Source organism: Salvelinus fontinalis, chromosome 27 (genome assembly GCF_029448725.1).
Source record: "Salvelinus fontinalis isolate EN_2023a chromosome 27, ASM2944872v1, whole genome shotgun sequence".
Lineage (NCBI taxonomy): Eukaryota > Metazoa > Chordata > Actinopteri > Salmoniformes > Salmonidae > Salvelinus > Salvelinus fontinalis.
The window spans coordinates 21492382-21512780 of NC_074691.1; the positions used below are offsets into that span (position 1 = coordinate 21492382).

Genomic DNA, 20399 nt, shown 5'->3' on the forward strand with positions numbered 1-20399 from the left:
CAGTTTTTTTTTAAATGTTTGCAAATGTATTAACGTTAAACAGGAAATACCTTATTTACATAAGTATTCAGACCCTTTGCTATGAGACTCGAAATTGAGCTCAGGTGCATCCTGTTTCCATTAATCATCCTTGAGATGTTTCTACAATTTGATTGGAGTCCACCTGTGGTTAACACAATTGATTGGACATGATTTTGAAAGGCACACAACTGTCTATATAAGGTCCCACATTTGACAGTGCATGTCAGAGCAAAACCCAAGCCATGAGGTCAAAGGAAATGTCCATAGAGCTCCGAGACAGGATTGTGTTGAGGCACAGATCTGGGGAAAGGTACCAAAACATTTCTTCAGCATTGAAGGTCCCCAAGAACAGTGGCCTCCATCATTCTTAAATGGAAGAAGTTTGGAACCACCAAGACTTTTGATAGAGCTGGCTGCCCAGCCAAGCTGAGCAATCGGGGGAGAAGGGCCTTGGTCAGGGAGTTGACCAAGAACCCGATGGTGACTCTGACAGAGCTCTGGAGTTCCTCTGTGGAGATGGGATAAACTTTCAGAAGGACAACCATCTCTGCAGCACTCCACCAATCAGGTCTTTATGGTAGAGGGGCCAGACGGAAGCCACTCCTCAGTAAAATGCACATAACAGCCTGCTTGGAGTTTCCCAAAAAGCCTCTAAAGACTTTCAGACCATGAGAAACAAGATTCTCTGGTCTGATGAAACCAAGATTGAATTCTTGGCCTGAATCCCAATCATCACGTCTGGAGGAAACCTGGTACCATCCCTACGGTGAAGCATGGTGGTGGCACCAGATTTCCTTCCCTATATCTGTCTCTTTCCTAGCTCTGTTCCCTGCTTCGGGATTGTTTGTCATATGTCCTTGTTTTCCCGTGTGCTGATGCTGTTCCTGTCGTGTTCTATGTCCGTTCCTGAATAAATGTTTGACTCCCCGTACCTGCTTCTCCTGTCCGGCGTCACTCCTTACAGAATCCCGAAGCCATCACACAAAGCATCGGAGAGTACTGGCGTTCCGTTTGGTGGTGATGTCGGTTCTGGGTTGCCGCCGATGAAACCCGGGGGTGCCTAGCCAGCTCGTTGGGCTTCCACTCCCTAGCTGGCTCAAGAGGTTTCCTTGCCCCGGTTGGCTCAGAAGGAGCCCATCCCACGTCGGGCCTCAGCCGGATTGTCAGGTCCTGATCTCCCAGCCGGCTCGTCAGACTGTCACGTCTCCGTCGGATCATCAGGCTTCCACGTCGCAGCGGGATCGACAGGCGTTCATGCCTCAGCCGGCTCGCATGGCTCCCACGCCCCTGCCGGTTCGTTGGGAGTTTACCCCCAGCCAGCTTGCCCGGCTCCCATGTCTCGGCCGGCTCGCCCAGGTGGGAGGCCGGGTGGCGCCCCTAGAGGGGGGGGGGGGGGGTACTGTCACGCCTGCGCCGGCTCTTCCTTCCTCTGGTGCTCGAGGGCGCCAGACTGCCCAACATTACGCACTCAAGCCACCTTCAGTACGCACACCTGCCTTTCCCCATCACGCGCATCAGCGCTCATTGGACTCACGTGGACTCAATTACTTGTGTAATTTCCTTCCCTATATCTGTCTGTTTCCTAGCTCTGTTCCCTGCTTCGGGATTGTTTGTCATATGTCCTTGTTTTCCCGTGTGATGACGCTGTTCCTGCCGTGTTCTATGTCCGTTTCTGAATAAATGTTTGACTCCCCGTACCTACTTCTCCTGTCCGGCGTCGGTCCTTACACATTGGGGTTAATCAATGGCCACAGAGCTAAAGCTAAGGGGCTAGTGATCCCTACAGAGACCATAGAAACTATAGTAGACTTGAAGGTCACTGCCTATTAGCTTGAAGAGCAAAGGATGGATCTTTGCAGTGGAATCTGATTGTTGGGAAGATTTGACACATGGCCTAAGCTCTGCTACACTTTTTTCCCCTTCTCTCTTAATGTGGCCTTGTCTGAAAGGATATTGTCAGTGAACTTAACAATGACAAGACAGTGAGACTATTCTAATTGTTCACCTCAGAATTGTAAGGAGCCAGAATTTAGCAACACGATTGCTACGGCTAGCAGTGTCACTGGATGAATGCCGGAAGTCGTCCTTATGAATTAATGTGGAAATGTAACACAGACATAATTCTTTAGTAAATTATTTTATTGGTTTTCTGTTGGGTTGAAAGCTTTTTTCTTCAGAATGAACTTTCTCTTCCCTCTCCAAAATATTGAACTGACTGTGTATCGGGGCCCTGATTGAACTATTACATTAAACATTCATTATACTGTAGTATAAATAGCCTTTCTTGATAATTGATTAGTTAACCATGCACGATTTAAGTGTAATTGGGAGTTAAGTGAAATGGGGTTTTACCACTAAGTGCCCGATCAGCGCTATTTTCATTGTTTTACAAAGTCTCTCTCTCTCCCTCTCTACCTCTCTCTCTCCAGTGATGGATGGGCAGATCGTGATGAAGTGGTAGAGGGGTATGAACAGGAAGCTGAAGGTGGGATCACGATGAAGCTGCAGTCAGAGGAAGTGAAGTCATTTGATGACTACTTCCTGAAGCTGCGTTTGGACACCAACTCACGGAACCCGTGGTTCCCAGAGTTCTGGCAGTACCGCTTCCAGTGCCGGCTGGCCGGACATCCACAGGAAATGAAGAAATACAAGAAAGTCTGCTCCGGTGAGAATCACTAATAAACTACATTACCCAGAGTCATGAGGAATTAGCAGGGTTTACATTGGGAGGAGGAAGGAAATACATCTTTAAATCAACGAAAGCAATCGGAAGAAAATTATCTAAAATCATCACAAAAAGGAGGTTATATATTGACTGCAATTTCAATACATGATGAGTTAGGCCGGGATAACATGAATAGTTAATCTCAATGTTTTGAAATAGCAATTGTATGATAATGATATTGATGTCTCCCTTTTTCCCCCTTTCCAAATACTCTCTCTGCTTTCGAACAAAAGGTGATCTAGGTAAACTGAGTTGTTGCCCCACCAAAATCACTAACACATTTTTTAATGGATATTATTCACAACAAATCACAATTAACATCCCGATTAGATGTATCACCTGAAACAATGCTCAATAAGCATGATTTCAAACATTTTGTTAGAAAAGCTTTTCCAAGTATCGATGCTGTTGTGAGTATATTCACCTCAACATTTAGGTGTTATACATGTACTACTTTCTAATACCCGACTCTCTGAAGACTTATTAAACCAATATGGGTTGATCTATGATAGTTTGCTGTATCTCATGTTATGTTCTCTTCCTAAAGATCTCCAAGGTGGTAAGTGTATATTTCAGGATTAAGAAGAGGATGACTTTTCCTGCACTTGCATCGTACTGTATAAACACATCACTTCACTTCGGCAAGACTTGTAGAGTTTGACTGGTGCCATCTCTGAGGATCATGTTGGCCCCTTGTTCTACCTCCAGACCAGTGAAATAAATAGAAAGCTTCAAATTGGCTGCTGTGTTTGGAGAGAGCCTAGGGTAGGGTGAAATCAGTCAAACTCTACTGTACAAGCTCTTGGGTCGGTTTTTTGAAAGTACTGCAATGTGGAGGGAGCACAAGGAAGAATGAGTCACTGAAACACACTGTTCACGACCCCTTTCAGTAGAACACCAGAGTATGAGAGCGATGTGTTCTATATAGAATACCCCATTGCTGCCTATCTGCATGATCACCACAGACAAAATACGGCCATTTTGTAAATTAATAAAGAAACAATAGGAAAATATGGCGAGAAAATTGTTTGAGATTTAAGCAGTTAAACATTTCATGGAGTAGCACCTCAGGTACAGTATGATTATAAGGTGAATTAATGTATCTTTAAAAAAATGTCACTATTAGTGCTATGGTTGCCCTATTCCCTGTGCTTTGTTAATGTCCACCTTTGATTTGCCAGTTGTATTGCCTGACAATGCTTTCAGCTGGCTGACCAAAAATGCCTGTTACACAATATGGTGTCCACAGACTTAACTCTTTCTCCCTCAAGATTCCTCCAAGTTCTGTATCCTTTGGAAAAAATAAGCCTTTGGACACCTTATTGTGATTTACTGTATGGTGTGTGCCAATTCTATTGTGCTGCAAAAGAGAGAGATGTTTTTGTTGTACGTTTTGATCCAATTATAATTCAAAACTCAGTTCTTCATGGGTTGGAGAAAGAAGTTGTATAATTCTCTTGTAGTACAATATTCTGTGTGATAAAATGTTCACATTGATACGACACTATAAATCCAGCACAAACAAACAAAATGTTTGCCTTCTTAGAAAAACAACATCAACCAATCCCCCATTTTGACTTTCTGTAAATTTCTCACCAATCCCTAGGCAACGAGAGTCTTCATGAGAACTACGTCCAAGACAGTAAGATGGGCTTCGTCATTAATGCCATCTATGCCATGGCCCACGGTCTCCATGACATGCACAGTGAGCTGTGCCCTGGCCAGCCAGGCCTGTGTGAGGCCATGGACCCCATCGATGGCAGTAAGCTGCTGGATTACCTGCTCAAGATCACCTTCAGAGGGGTATCAGGGGAGGATGTGTACTTCGACGAGAACGGGGACACTCCGGGCAGGTGAGGGCGATGGATGGAGTAGGAGGAGAGGAGGAGGAGAAGAAGGATGTAGGGGAGGTGGAGAAGGAGGAGGAGGAAGAGGGGGATGGGGGTTGCTATGGAGAATTGTCGGCGAGCAGATTTTGTTTGAAATAACTATGAAAACATATGCATGGGCACACGTACACACTACACGCTGTATTCACTCACACACACACACACACACACACACACACACACACACACACACACACACACACACACACACACACACACACACACACACACACATACACACACACAAACACACACACACACACACACACACCTTAACCACTCAGAATGAATGCATGAACTGTTAACCTTTGAATTGTTTTTATTTTAACCCTGTAACCACACGGATTTAACCCTTTAACCACGTGGAATTAATGCATCGAAAATAATACGTTGAATTTCGAAGAGAGAATATGAGATCTTGTTGCCAGCCAGCTACAGACAGTCCCTAAAAGACAGGTGAAAAACACCCCCAGTCATCTGTTTTTCAGCCAGAGGTCAGAGCTAGTACTTAGGCATGGCCTCATAATCAAAATAGATCTGGGTTCTAAGCCCAAAGGTGATGTTCTGTACCCCTCTGAGTGGCTTTACCTGAAATTGCTTGGCAAAACTTCCAACTATATAGTCTGTAAACTGTTAGTGATTTTGAATAAAGGGGTCTGCTCTAAGCAAGGTATTTAGGGGTTATCATTAAAACACCTACCACTAACTCACTCTTAATTTCTTAATTTCTCTCTTTCTCCATTTTGTCCTTGCTCTGTGTCTTTCTCTCTCTCTCTTTCTCTCCCTGTCCCTCTCCATGTCTCTCCCCCCTCACTCCCTCTCTCTCTCACCCATTCACCCTCTCCTCTCCCCCTCAGGTATGACATCATGAACCTGCAAAGTGTGGGAGACGGTAGCTATGACTACCAGCAGGTGGGCTCGTGGCACGAGGGCATTCTGAACATCGATGACTGGAAGCTGTGGATGAACAACAGTGACATGGTCCGCTCCGTCTGCAGCGAGCCCTGCTCCAGGGGACAGATCAAGGTACATACACTGAAAAACCATGCTGAGCCAGGCTGGGCCAGGCTTGGCCAGGCTGGATTGGGATAGGTCCTGAACCAGTCAGTCAGGAATACCCAGAACTCAGTTTAGTGCACAACTACTTTGACTATTTTTCTGCTTTAATGCTTTTGTTTAATCTTATTTGAACTAAGTTTGCTCTGTAAATTGATCCCTAGCTTAGGAATTGATGAGCAGATTCCATTCCTGGTTGAAAAGGTCTCATTGTGTATTAACAAAATGCAGTGGAGCCTATATTATCTTGACGAAACACAAATCAAATCAAATCAAACCAAATGTATTTATAAAGCCCTTCTTACATCAGCTGATATCTCAAAGTGCTGTACAGAAACCCAGCCTAAAACCCCAAACAGCAAGCAATGCAGGTGTAGAAACACCTTGAGTCTCTTCAACCAGGGCCAGTATTATTCAGCCTGGCCATAAGCCCACCATAGGGAGCATGCACACTCTCCTGTCTGTTTAAGTTGGGCCTGCTACAGCTTTGTTTACAGCCCTGTGCTGTGCATCACCCTGTTTTACATATCACTGCTCTGGTAACATACACTCTGGGAACAGGACAAGGTAAATGCAGCTGAGCTTGTCTTTTGGAATATAATTTGTGTACCGCTAAGGAAAACTGTTATACCATATAGCTTCTTATAAAATGGGCTCCCGAGTGGTGCAGCAGTCTGAGGCACTGCATCTCAGTGCTAGAGGCATCACTACAGACCCTGGTTCGATTCCAGGCTGTATCACAACCCTGCTGTGATTGGGAGTCCCATGGGGCAGCACACAATTGGCCTAGCATCGTCTGGGTTAGGGTTTGGCCCGGGGTAGGCCGTCATTGTAAATAAGAATTTGTTCTTAACTGACTTGCCTAGTTAAATAAAGGGTAAAAAAATAAAATACTAATAATAATTATGCACCTGACTTGACTTATTCATTTTAGCTCCTAGTGGTGCAAAGGGCCTAAACTTGCACCATCAAGGCCATATTAGACACTAATACCCGTCTTTATATCTGATTGGGGTTAGTGGTGTGGGGGTTGTGATTTGTTGTGGTTTGGGTATTGTTACTGTTTTGACTGATAGCCTGTGACCCCTGACCTCTGTGTGATCAGGTGATCAGGAAGGGCGAGGTGAGCTGCTGCTGGATCTGCACTACCTGTAAGGACAATGAGATTGTCCGGGATGAGTTTACCTGTCAAGCCTGTGACCTGGGCTGGTGGCCCGATGACGAGCTGGAAGGTAACTAACTAACTGGGAACTATGTATTTATGAGCCATGATGACTGACTACATGGATCTACCTGGCTGTATCTCCTCCAGGTCCTACCCCCTCTAACCCTAACATCTTCTCTAACCTGTATGTCCGTCCCAGTCACTATCCCCTCTATCTATACCTCCCCCAGCCTTGGCCCGCCCTCATCTACTCTAACACCCACCTCCCTAGTCTCCCAATCCACCACAACATACTGACAATATATCCCAGGTTTCTGCTTAAACCCAGTCCCCAACTCCCTGCAGCCTGCACTCTGCTTTCTTCTCCCTGTGAAGGGACTGCCAATGTCTGTCTATTCTTCCCCATTCCTTGCTGATATACTGATTTATTTTGTGACCAAACATTTTTGAATTTAGTCATTTTCTTGTTGGGGGGGCTACAGACAATACACAAATTCATATAATTTCATAGCTTGCACCCACCCGTGAAATGCCACTCAAAAATAAGAAGTTTTAAAAAGTACACAAATACAAATGATCATACCACAGAGCCAAAAAGTAACAATACATTTAGTATGTAAAGAAAAAAAGTGACATTCTATTCATGACAAAATACATTATTTACCATTAATTTATTTTGGGTACAAAATAATCTGAAACACAACCAAAACAAACAGCACATGCATTCAACAAATTTGTAGAGTCACAAGCTTGATGTTGTCATTGTGTGCTATGAATATGGGACCAAATACTTACGCTTTTACTACTTTAGTACACACAAATAAATTTGTCCCAATACGTTTGGTCCCCAGTTACATTGTTTTTAAATTTTCCACCGAATAGAGATTGTATAAGCAATAATAGAACCAATCTGTAGTTTACATTGTTTAAGGAATAGATCAGTGAAGACCACTGCTCCCAGGGCAATAGGAGACACCATACTTCTTGCTATACTCAGCCAGGGGGTGGAAGGATCATGTCTAAACCAATTCAGGATGGGATTAAATGCCTGGAAACAGACTGAAAATGTTGGTACGGATTTTGGCTACGTCTTTCCCTCTTTGTAAGTTTGTTAATTTTATCCGGGATCACTTACTTTGACATATACATTTTTTAAACCTAACTATGGATTTTATCCCAATAGCCAGAAGGGGGAGTCAAGGGAAACATTGAACTACAGAAATTCAGCCGTGGCAATATATTCATTTTGACAATAGATATTCTGCCGGTAAAAGCAACTGGGATGTTACCCCATCTGCCGAGGTGGGATTGAATTGATTTGAGCGTTCTGTTAAAGTTTCTAACAATGGTTTATCTAAGGTCTAGATGAAGTAAGATATTGTCAGCGTATAATGAGATGACGTGATCTGTAGAATTTAGAGATATTGGTGTAATATATTTTGATTGTCGAATTAACTGGGCCAGGGGCTCCAGAAACAAAAAAAATAGCAGAGGTGAGATGGGATCACCTTGCCTGCTACTTCTAGTTTTTCTGAACGGAACAGAGCAGGTATTGCCCATTATTTCTATGGCTGAGGGATTGGTATATAGTATTTTAATCATATTAAGGAAATTGAAGCCAAGTCACATAGGTTCCAAAACCAACCAAAGATATGAACATTCTAGTCTATCAAAAGCTTTTTCTGCATCAAGAGATAGAACTGCCCATGTCTATATGTAATAGACAACGGAGTTTCTGAGAACAATAGCTTTTTACCAATTTGGGTTAGTAAGTTTCAAGAAGGGATGACAGAATTTTAGAAAATATTTTAATATCTAATTTCTATACTGTTATCACCTAAAGACATTACTCTCTCCGTCATGTGCTCTGCCTTCCCCAACTCCTTTCATCTCACCTCCTGCTCTCTTACCTGCTTTCTATCAGTCTGTCTGTCTGTCTCATCTTCCCCTCCCTCTTGCCTTCTCTTCTCAGCTCTCTCTCTCTCCACTGTCTTCCCCCTTCCCCTCTGTGCCTTCTCCCTGACCTAGGAGTTGTTTTGTCAGCGATTCGGGCTGAGGGGAGCTCTCTTCTCTCACAGCTGCTAGGGGAAAAATCTTATTAGCTATTTTAGAGGACACAGATAGATTTCCAACAGTTTGTCGTCTGAGATGAAATTGCTCCCTTTCCTGTGATTTCCTAAGGATGTCTGGGGAATACTAATAGGGAATATCATTCCCACATCCGAATGGAAAAGTGGAAAGGTGGATATTTTTATGACTCGTTGTTTTGGTCCCATAGCTCTGTCATTCTTGTTTACTGGGGAAACCAACATTTAGAGAAGGGAAGGTGTTGTGAACTTGAGAAGCGAGGAGGGAGTGAATCTTTTATAAGTAATGTTGGAATTATTCAAAGGTCTTCTTAAAGCTCTGACAGGATTGTGTAGGGAAGAGAAATATGGGATTTGAAGATTTTTGAGAGAGAGGATGATGATAAGTGCATTTCATATTTTCCTCCCTTTTCCATTGGCGGTGTGTGAGCCTGATTAACTAAGCTTGGAGGCCAGAAATGTTAAAGTTCTTGTGATTTGGGTTTGAGGACTAAATTATGCTGGTTGTGATGGCATAGACGTAGGCAGGCCTAGCCTGTGGTGGCGCTGTAATGTATTTAGCACTGTGTAATACAGGGGTTTTAAGCTGAGTCTGGGGACGTCACTTTCCTCCCATTAAGCCCTTGCGACTCTCAGTGTGTGTCCGATGACAAATCACCACCAATGAGGCATGATGGACAGCCACACACCCAGAGACACACCCAGAGACACACCCAGAGACACACATACACACACACACACACACAATTTACGCTGCAGCATAAGCATGGGAGGAAAATCTGACAGATTTGGAGAGTATGTGTGTGTTCTTGAGTAATTCTTTAGTCTACCCATGTTCCCCTCTTTTCCATTTACAGAGCTTCCTATTTCTTTTCCACAATTTACACGCTTCAATGATTAGATAGACAACAGCATCTCTCCTTTCCTCTGTCATCTGCAGGTTGTGTGCCCCTGCCTCTGAATTACCTGGACTGGTCAGACGTGGAGTCCATCGTGGCAGTGTGTTTGTCCTGCGTGGGCATCCTGGTCACCCTCTGGGTCATCTTAATCTTTGTGGTGTACCGCGACACGCCCGTGGTCAAGTCGTCCAGTCGTGAGCTGTGCTACATCATCCTGGTGGGCGTCTTATTGGGCTACATCTGCCCATTCACCCTGATCGCCTATCCCACTGTGGCATCCTGCTACCTGCAGCGCCTCCTAGTCGGCCTCTCAGCCGCAATGTGCTACTCCGCCCTGGTCACCAAAACCAACCGCATCGCCCGCATCCTGGCTGGCAGCAAGAAGAAGATCTGCACCAAGAAGCCCCGCTTCATGTCGGCCTGGGCCCAGGTATTCATTTCCTTCTTCCTCATCAGCCTGCAACTCATCCTGGAAATAACCCTGATCATCCTGGAGCCTCCCATGCCCGTCAAGTACTACCCCAGCATCCGCGAGGTCTACCTCATCTGCAACACCAGCACGGTGGGCATGGTGGCCCCGCTGGGCTACAATGGCCTGCTCATCATGAGCTGTACCTACTACGCCTTCAAGACGCGCAACGTCCCGGCCAACTTCAACGAGGCCAAGTACATCGCCTTCACCATGTACACCACCTGTATCATCTGGTTGGCCTTCGTTCCCATCTACTTCGGCTCCAACTACAAGATCATCACCACGTCCTTCTCAGTGAGCCTGAGCGTCACCGTGGCGCTGGGGTGCATGTTCTCGCCTAAGATGTATATCATCATCGCCAAGCCAGAGAGGAACGTGAGGAGCGCCTTCACCACGTCCGATGTAGTCAGGATGCATGTGGGAGATGGCCAGGCGGCTCAGCAGAGCAAGAGCATTCTCAACATGTTCCGTAGGAAGAAGAACAGAAACGGAAGCACCAAGTGAGTAACCTTCAGTGACGGTCAGAACTCAGGGCCTAAAGAGGAGGGCATATAGAAGGATAGAATAGGGCCTGCGCACGTATTTAGATCCAAAAGTTGTCTTGTGACTACAATTAACAATTTTTTGTAGACCCTACTCTTTCATTCCACAGTTTTCTGCCCAAATATGATGACATATAATGAGTGTTTGACTATACATTTTTTTGGTAGATTAGCCAATTATAAACAGAATGTGATAGATATTAACATATGTCATCTTTAGGTAATATATGTTGATTTAACTCAGAACTGGGCGTATCTTCAAAGTCCGATTGCAAGATTAGCACTAAATAATGGTAGCGTATACTTTATGTGTGATGATTAAAGAATAGATTGTATAGATTTAAAGTAGATTCCTAATAGGCGTTCCACAAAGACACTGACAGTAAGGATTGAGACGGAAGATGAGAGAATGTTGTCTTTGAGTGTTGTCTCTCACCATTGCTCTAATATGCTCCTCTCAAACTCTTCCAACGGACAGAGGTTGACTCTGACAGGCTAATGTTTAGACACAGGGCGTGGCAAACTCCTATCCTTGAGGGCTGCAGTGTCTTCGGAAAATAAGGTATCAGTGGTTAGTAGGAGGGTCTACTAATCTTTCTTTATAGCTCCAGACTGGTTGGTGATTACAAGGTATGAATGACATCCAGTAGACACTGCAGCCTTCAAGGGAAGAAGATGTGCACACCCCTGGTTTAGGTGCTTTAGGTTTATCCTGAATTGCCCTCACATTTATCCCAGTGTCGAAGCATGAATGCCTCTCTGTCTCCCTCACTAATCACATAAGAGAGACAAATCTAACCTATGCACAGCACTAAAACCTTGTGTCATTACTTTGTGTCAGACAGTACAGGCACCACATTTTGCAAGTGCATGTTGCCCATCTCAACTTGATAAGCACTTACTGTAGATAGACAGGTCTACATTTGGTGGATGGCTCAAAATACTTTGAATTCAGCCATCTAGGGTTCATAATTCTGTTCAAACAGAACATTATGAAATGATGAATCAATAAGTATTTAGTTAAGTGCGCAGAATGATTATTAAAAGCATTGGCTCTTAGAATGAATGAATGACCCACAGCATTGTTGCTTATTAATGTCGTTAAAAAGTCTTTACAGTATTTTAACATGCATAGAGAAATGTTGAAATGCTGCTGCTATGTTCTATTGTGCTATGTTGTTGTTGTTGTTGTTGTCTAACCCTTCCCCCGGGTTGTCTCAGTTAGTAACTGCAGTCTTTATCTCGTTCATAGTTCTAATGGCAAGTCTGTGTCATGGTCTGAACCAGGTGCAAGACACCCTCAGAGGGGGGGGAATGTGTGGCACAGACTGTCTGTGCATGTGAGGAAACAGGAAGCCGGCTCGAATCAGACGGCGGTCATCAGGCCCCTAACTAACGCCACCGTCGACCCCCACAGCTGCGACCCCCACAACCACCACCATGGCCCTGGCACAGACCCCCACCTCCCCCATCCCCACCCCGGCACCAAGGCTCTGTACAACCTGGCGGAGGAGGAGGACGGGGGGGGGGAAGCACGCCCTCTCTGTACTCCCTCCCACTCCCACTATGGAATGCTCCACGGGCAGGAGTCGGAGGAGCCACCCTCTTATTCTCACTTAACGGACTGTACCACTGAGCATTTGCAGGGGGCGATGGTGGACACGCACGGCTCCAATGTCCCTGGATTTAATGACACAAAGGGTGCCTCCGGCATTCAGGCCAGCTCCACCAACCAACCCCAAAGCTTCACCTTCTCTCAGCTTTCTCATCCCCTGCAAGGGATGGCTTCTTTTGGAGAGGAGGACCTCATCTCCTCCCTGGAGGGTGCTGAGGGGGAGGCACTGGACCTCCTACACAGCTACACAGAGGAGGAGGAAGAGGACGATGAGAAGGAGGAGCTGGCTCAGAGTAAGCTGACTCTGGAAGACTCCTTGGCTTTGACTCCCCCCTCCCCCTTCAGGGACTCAGTGTGTTCTGCCGGGTCGGTTCCCGGCTCCCCTGTCTCTGAGTTGGTCTTCAGCAGCCCCCCGAGCTCTGTTTACTCCTCCGTCATCCTCCAGGACTTCAGACAGAGCTCCTCGACACTGTGAGAGCTACCAGGCACTGACACACACACAGACTCACACACAGAGACACCATGTTACTAAGAGGTAACATCAACAATTTTATTATTTATTTATTTATACATTTCTCCATTTGCTCTGTCATTCGCTTGCTTGGATTATACAATACTTTTTACATCAAGGGGGAGTCTAAGTGAGAGAAATAAATAAATAAATGGAATAGTAGCAATCATGTTTTGAAGGGCTGTGAGTCCCCACCAGCCTTTCAGCAAACTTTGAGACTGGGAACAGTGCCCAAACTACTTGGTTCTTGAGCCAAATGGATTGGCAATCACAATGATGGCTGTAGCTATATGGTTTGGTTTTGCTATTGTTGTGCATTTAACATATCCTATGAGACAAATGGAGGGAAGCCCTATTGCTGTGTATAAGGTGCTTGGGACTTCTATGATTTCAGTGAGATACAGGGACAAAGCCGGCTAAAGACTACAGATCACAGAATGCACTGCCTGTTTGGTCCAATACTGTACCTGTGCAGTTCATAATATTATGTGTAGCAGACGCAGCTGTTTCAAGACTCTTTGCCTTTTTCATAGACTTAGTCGTCAATAAGAAGCATTCACCTCAGCTTACCAGTACTTTTACTACTGACCTCATTGCAGCTCAAACATTTGCTCTCTGATAGGAAATAAACTTTCTTTATGAACCGCAGGATATGCTACAGTATTTTATATAAGACTGATGTTTTCATGCAGTATTATGTGTCTCTGACATTGCATACAGGGCCCAAAGGTACTGTAACATAGTATACTTTAGTTGGAGATGGAGTATTTGCGCTGTGAGATACTTTGCAACATGTTTTGTTATTGTGCCAATGAAAGTAGTTTTCCAGTTCTCTGCATTAATGTTTACTGTATAGCTCTTTGATCGCACTTTGCAGAGACTGGTGATAAGGCATCTTCAGGAGATTCTGAGATTGTGTACAGTATTCTACATTATATGGTGGGTTTGATTGTAGGCGACAGTAATGTTATGATACAGGTTTAAACATATTCTATGAAATCCTGAGACATGTTAGGTTCACACAGAACGCTACGAAGATATGGTTCTGTTTACCATACTGTGTAGGGTGTCCACCCACATTGCCCACAGTGTTTGAAAACATGTTTTGGCAATGAAATTTAACTTCGTTATGTTAAAAAATACATTTTACCAAGACAAATATTATTCTTCATGTTCTGAATAATTCAGTGGGGTCTGTCTCTAACATATCATTAACATTATTACCAAAAAGCCGGATTTCTTAACCTAAAACATTCGATAATAAGCACAGAGCTCCGTTGACATACAGTAACGTTGCAAGTTTCTCCTAACAACTTTTGAGGATTTAACATTTTGTGGTCGTCGTCTTCAAAGTTGTTTACGCGGGTCGCAAAAAGCAAAATATGCATGACGAGCTGAATTAAACGTAAAGGGCATTGAAAATAAAAAGCTTGGTATGTGCTTCATTGACATTTCACAGAGATAAGCATGTTTTGGTAACAAACTTAAAAAATTACAGGAATTTTGAATGAATATGTAAAGCGTATACTAAAATATGAAAATACTACATGACATGTCTCAAAATCGATATCCATCTTACCTCTATATTTTTTTAAAGCCCTGCAGATTCGAGAAGAAAAATGACGAGTTCAACAGGAAAGTGAACCTGTCAGGTAACCATAGCCTTAATTCTTGCACATAATCCAGCCTATCTGACACAATGTACATTTCCTGATTTTTGTACCACTTTTTTCTCTAGCCTCCATTGATTTAGTCACCCTAATTCTGGCCATCCTATAAGGGTAAATACTACAATAACATTTGAACAGATTATGATAGAGATATGAGGTTTGGACCATTGGTTTTCTTTGAGGATTATCTACACAATTAACACATTTCACCCATTGGTCAAAATATGCGTTTCTGATTGGACACCCTATACTGTGTGTGTGATGATTTTTTTTTTCTTTCTGAGGTCGCTGTGTCATTGTAATGGGAATCTACTTGTGTATGTTTTCAAAGTTTGTAATACTGTTGAGCCATCTCTCGTTTTTTTCACACGGATGGTATGTTTGTAATATCAGTAAATGTTTATATATTTAGAATGTTAAACTATTTATACATTTTAAAACTTGTCTTACAGATGCTTGTGAAAGAGCTGTGTGTTGACATTGATTCTGGGTAACTTTTCAGATAAACTTTACAAGTCAACTGTATCCACTTGGAAATATTAAGATGTAAAGCTTACCAATGGGTAGTTAGTTGCTTCTTGTGGTAAGATTATACACGCTTCAATCTCGCTTAGATCTTGTACTATAAAATTGCAGTTGGTTTACTTGATCATAAGTTTATTAGTACTTTATCTGTAAGAATGAAAATCCAAAGTATATAAACATGAATATACAGTATGTATAGTACTATAGTATTGTAATTGTTATTACAAAATGTTATATTTAGTCTATTAGTGTAAGTTGATTGAAGATTTTAACATTTCTTAAATGTAAAGTAACAGAAAGATCACGTTTTACACAGTCTCAGCTTGAATGAGATAGGCCTACATGTTTTTGGCAAGGTGAACAATGCTGTAAAATAAAAATATTTTATAGTAAGATGACTGTTGATTGCATGATTTCATTGTGCTTTAATTTGGGTTAATCGGTGCATTTTTTCACCAGTTAAATGGCAGTCCCGATGCACTTTATAATGCATTTGGTACAAATAGGTCCCTACCATTTGTTTGGACGTTTTGATTACAGGTCAAATGTGCATGAACAGAAAACATCATATATTACGAGCAATTAGTGCGTTTGAGGAATCAGCATGAGCAGAGCCGCACAAAATAAAAATAAAAGTGAAAGTGCGTCTCTCTGTCAGACTCGCCATGGTTACCATGTAAACACTGGAGTAGAGAAAAAAAAGTTGAACCGAAAATAAACATTTCCGGGTCCTATGACTTATCAGGTGGTTTTGAGCAACTAGGAGGAGGGAAGTAGAGCGCTTTCCATTGTAGTTACCATATTTCCAAACAACACAGAAACAGAGAGGACAGTTTCATATTTTCCTCATCTAGTGAGAAAAAAAGGAAGTTGTTGAGTTTGAGAAAGTTGTCACTGTCACTCAGAGTTTACACCATGGCAGGCGGCTCGGTATCGGAGTGTAAGGAATACTTGTTCAAAGTCCTAGTCATCGGGGAGTTAGGTGTGGGGAAAACCAGCATCATCAAACGATATGTCCACCAGCTATTCTCCCAACACTACAGAGCGACTATTGGGGTAGATTTTGCACTCAAAGTGATCAACTGGGACAGCAAAACGTTGGTGCGGTTACAACTATGGGATATCGCAGGTAGGACATGGATGCACATTTTCATTCATCAATATTTTTTAGATTATGTTACAAACATTTTAGAATTAAATGTTATGCACTGAAAAGTGATTGAGTGCAGTGACTGCGCACTTCTAAAGGGGAAGTTTTGTAAATCACAGGCGCTTGTGAAATCACGATGTTCGCACAATCGCAATACGTGTATTTGTTTAACTTTTTACCTAAGTACGTAGGAGAACATTCCGATTGAATTTAAAATTCCTGTATAGACTGGTCTGTTTTGTTCCCCCCGTGGTATGATGATCAGGTTAGCGCATATAATTGACAACGCAATGTAGGTCATGGGCTGATCGCCTGAGTGCCCACCCAGTAGGAGAGAGGAATCCAACCTTTGCCAATTGGCATCATATTTCTACAGGTTGAATAAGTTTCAGTTGGCCCAGTCCACATACAGAGTGAGAGAGAAACTTAAGAATAGCCTACAATCTAGTCTGTGGGGTGTTTTCCAAACTCAGTCATGCATGCCAGCACATTTTCTCTGTTCTCTTTCCAGTCTCTCTAACCCTCCATTCTTCTTTTGTCAACCTTATGAAAACCCATTTTGGAAACCTCATGACAAGTCCTCCATTCAGGATCTTAGAATTAAGATTATAAAATTAGATTGGGAGGCAGATTGCCACAGGCCAGTTGAAACTGTTTACACTGTGTTTAAAAAGATCCTCATTACACTTTTGAGTTGTGACTCTGCAAACATTTACAATGGGTTTTGGTTCTATGACCTCAAGGCACTTCACTGCCATATGAGGCCTTACTTCTAGTGGGGGGCATTCGGTCAGGGATTCATGGGAAGAAATCATCATCCATCATCACCACAATAAATCAATTAGTTTGACTTAAAGGCCAACCTCAGCCTCCTACCATGACCAATACACAGCTCACATGATCCTATATGTAATTATATTTCTTCTCACATATTTCTCCCCCCCCAGTCCCAGATACAAAGACTCTTCCGAACTTACGATAATGCAATCTGCCAACAGGACTCTCAATGAATGGATACATTTAGTATTGGCTTCCACTATGCGTCACATGTGAGTCATTTATTAGGCCAGGCAGGAATACAGGCAGCCATATGGGCACAGCTGACTCTGTTATACACCTAGCAGCTGAGAGAGAGGCTACAAGTTAATCATTAGCCAGCAGTCACGGTCAGGCCAGGAGTAAAAGCTCTGTGATTCAGTCTTAAAAAGGGGTGTGTGAGAGAGAGATAACGGGAGAGTGATCTATTGGTTTTATAGCCAATCATGAGGTTGTGGGATTGGGATCAGGACATGCACTGTAGTCTATAACTGTCATGATTTGAATTTGTGAATTCTGTTGTGACAGATGTTAAATTTACTATGAATGAGGCTGAATTTGAAACTAGATAGAGGACTAGGGAAAACCACTCTGAGAAGACAAGTCTGACATGTAGGGTGGCAGACTGACATGGACAGAGACAGACCGGACACAGTCTTCACAATAAAACAGCCTTCAACAGTCTTTCTGATCTCATCACACACTGGCAGCGCTATGAGACAGGTCGTCACGACAACCATCGTCTGTCACTAGCTCTGATAGGTGACACCATTGTCTCAAATCAGATGGCGTCACTCCTCCGTGACGCTGGTCCCTCAACTGATCTTTCTTCTAAGACTTTGAACTGACATTCAAATATTGAGCATCCACCATTAAAAAATTGCAAACATCGTTCCACATTGTTGATATCACTGCGCTCGTTTGAAATAGGCAGAATAACTAGCTTGCTAAATGATGTGATTTAATAGTTTGCAATTGTGAGAAAATAAAAACGAACTAGTGGCTATCTCCTGCACAAATTCTGTGCAGGGACGTTGGTCGCCAGTGCAGTGGCTTGATCAGCTGTGTAGCTAACTGTTGTAGCTAGCTAGCTTACTGACATAGATAGCTAGGTAGCTCTTCCTTCACTGACATAAAAAGCTTGCTTAGCCTGTTTAAATTACCCTGAAGTTGTAGACGTGCAGCCCATGCACAATTAAGAGGCACGGGCAGTTCTCAGAAATCAGTCCGTAGATCAGCATGTTTCTCCACGATCGTATCGTTGGGTCAGCTGAGCACAGCAGTTGACTCGGGAGGCTACTGTAATGCCTCGTGGCAGAAGATCATCTGCTTCATGAAAACCACTAATAATGTAAGCATTAGCACTACTAGGTACAGTAGCTTGCTAGTTAGCTTTTGTTGGAAGATTCAACATTGTGTGTACAGCACTAAGTAGGTAGCTAGTTGGTCAGTAGCAGCATTTCAGTTAAAGATGATTTCAGTGACTGGCTCAGCTGTTAGACATGTTTATGCTAACTTCCGCACCCATAGTCAAACTTCAGAAATACTGCTATTTGAATCCTTAGCTAGATGTAAAATGGGGTGACACTTTCTCACCCAAAAAACATAATAATTGACATTTTTATTGTTTTAACATAGATACATTCAAACAGTTTTGAGGCAGAAATCGGGTTCAGCAGACGATGTCACCTAGGTAATATTTTCTAATGTTATGGCAGCCCATTGTCGCCAGACTACTTTTTGTCTATCCCATTACCCTTTGCGAGATACGAGACAGTGCAGGCAGAATAGATGTGCTATCTGATGTAAGACAATGAGGTGACACAGAGAGAGAGTAGGACAACGTGCAGATACACACCGACATGGGTGTTAGCACGTACCGGGAAAGGTGGCCTGTCACAAAACACACACACTTCCTCATTCATATTTACTGATTGTATCATTGCTAGAGACAAGCTGTGAGAGAGAACAAACTCACACCCACAGATATCACATCGGATGAGCTCTGAGGGGGATCACACACACATACACAATTATATACATTATACACACCCTCCCGCACACAGACATATACACACCTATACACCAAGGCCTACTCTGGAGACATTGAGGATGACAATGAGTCAGAGAAGAGAAGGAATGAGGGAGAGAAAGTGAGAGTTTTTTTTTTTTTTTACCTTTATTTAACTAGGCAAGTCAGTTAAGAACAAATTCTTATTTACAATGATGGCCTGGGAACAGTGGGTTAACTGTGTCATTAAGAACAGTCGTTAAGCCTTTTAATTGTGCAGAAAAAAGGGGTGGGCTTGTCCTCATGGCAACGATAAGGACCAACCAAAGTCAAACCAACATCGTCTTTACTCTCCCATAATGATTACAATCTGGGATGGAATGATGGTAATCAGGGCCTAGTGGAAGATGGATGTACGTTGGAAGTCAGCGTGAAGCCAGGGCCTCGCCCGCCCCTGTGGCCCAGAATAGCTGCCCCTTCTCTGGGCTTGTCTGATCTTGTGGACAGGATAATTACAACCATGAGGTGATGGTGGTGAAGTAAATAAGCCAGCACCTTGTGCCAAGGATTTAGACATCCTGAGAAGGGCACCTCACTGGTTCACTAAAGGGGGGAGGTGAGGAAGGAAAAGCAGAATGGGTGAAAGGGAGGGAGGGGCAATTGTCCAACAAGGGTATTACCAGTATTGGATTATGTGGCAATGTTCATAGTCTTAATGACTGTAGAGAGTAATGCTTAGGTTTGCATGCTCCATAGTGGAATGTGACTGTGAGTCATGTGGTTTAGTTATGGTCTTTGTTTTACAGCTTCTCCTATGCAACTCACTCTGCATGTAGCAACTTCCTATTGGCCCTAGCTGTCTCGTAATAACCACCATATGTACAGTATCTCCGCCAGAGAAATGTTTGGCTGGCATTTGAATATAATTCTGTGGGGGTTGGTTCACAGCCCCGAGCCTCCAAACAACTAGAAAGGGTCTGTAATGGAAAGCAGCCATTTTATGGGCTCCTGACCAACTCTGCTGTTTTGTGTTTTTTTGCGCTAATCAAATTTTTTGGGGGACATAATGTTTCCATCATGACCGAAAGAGCTTCTGGACATCAGAACAGCAATCACTAATCTTGATTTGGATGAAGATTTCTACTTCAACGAGGCGGAGGCGCACTTCATACTGCTCATCCCGGACCAGGCCCTAATCCCGTAGACTAAAAAAAAATACGTTTTAATAGGATAATCTCGAACGGA

At 43.3% G+C, this 20399-nt stretch overlaps 2 protein-coding genes across 5 annotated transcripts in view; both read left to right on the top strand.

Annotated features, from left to right (window-relative positions):
- Positions 1-15570, top strand: part of LOC129825294 (metabotropic glutamate receptor 1-like) — a 44454-nt gene extending 28884 nt beyond the window's left edge. Inside the window, exons 4-9 of one of the 2 annotated variants that reach the window (XM_055885274.1) lie at positions 2451-2686; positions 4353-4599; positions 5493-5661; positions 6797-6923; positions 9884-10814; positions 12109-15570. In XM_055885274.1, the coding sequence (XP_055741249.1) occupies positions 2451-2686; positions 4353-4599; positions 5493-5661; positions 6797-6923; positions 9884-10814; positions 12109-12946 (2548 nt within the window). In that variant the 3' untranslated portion in view covers positions 12947-15570. The remainder of the gene's footprint in view (positions 1-2450; positions 2687-4352; positions 4600-5492; positions 5662-6796; positions 6924-9883; positions 10815-12108) is intronic. The other variant, XM_055885275.1, reaches the window with a different exon arrangement.
- A 344-nt stretch (positions 15571-15914) lies between these two features.
- LOC129825295 (ras-related protein Rab-32-like) overlaps positions 15915-20399 on the top strand; it is a 48591-nt gene continuing 44106 nt past the window's right edge. For all 3 annotated transcript variants that reach the window (XM_055885278.1, XM_055885276.1, XM_055885279.1), the window contains exon 1: positions 15915-16306. In XM_055885278.1, coding sequence (XP_055741253.1) covers positions 16093-16306 — 214 coding nt within the window. In that variant the 5' untranslated portion in view covers positions 15915-16092. The remainder of the gene's footprint in view (positions 16307-20399) is intronic.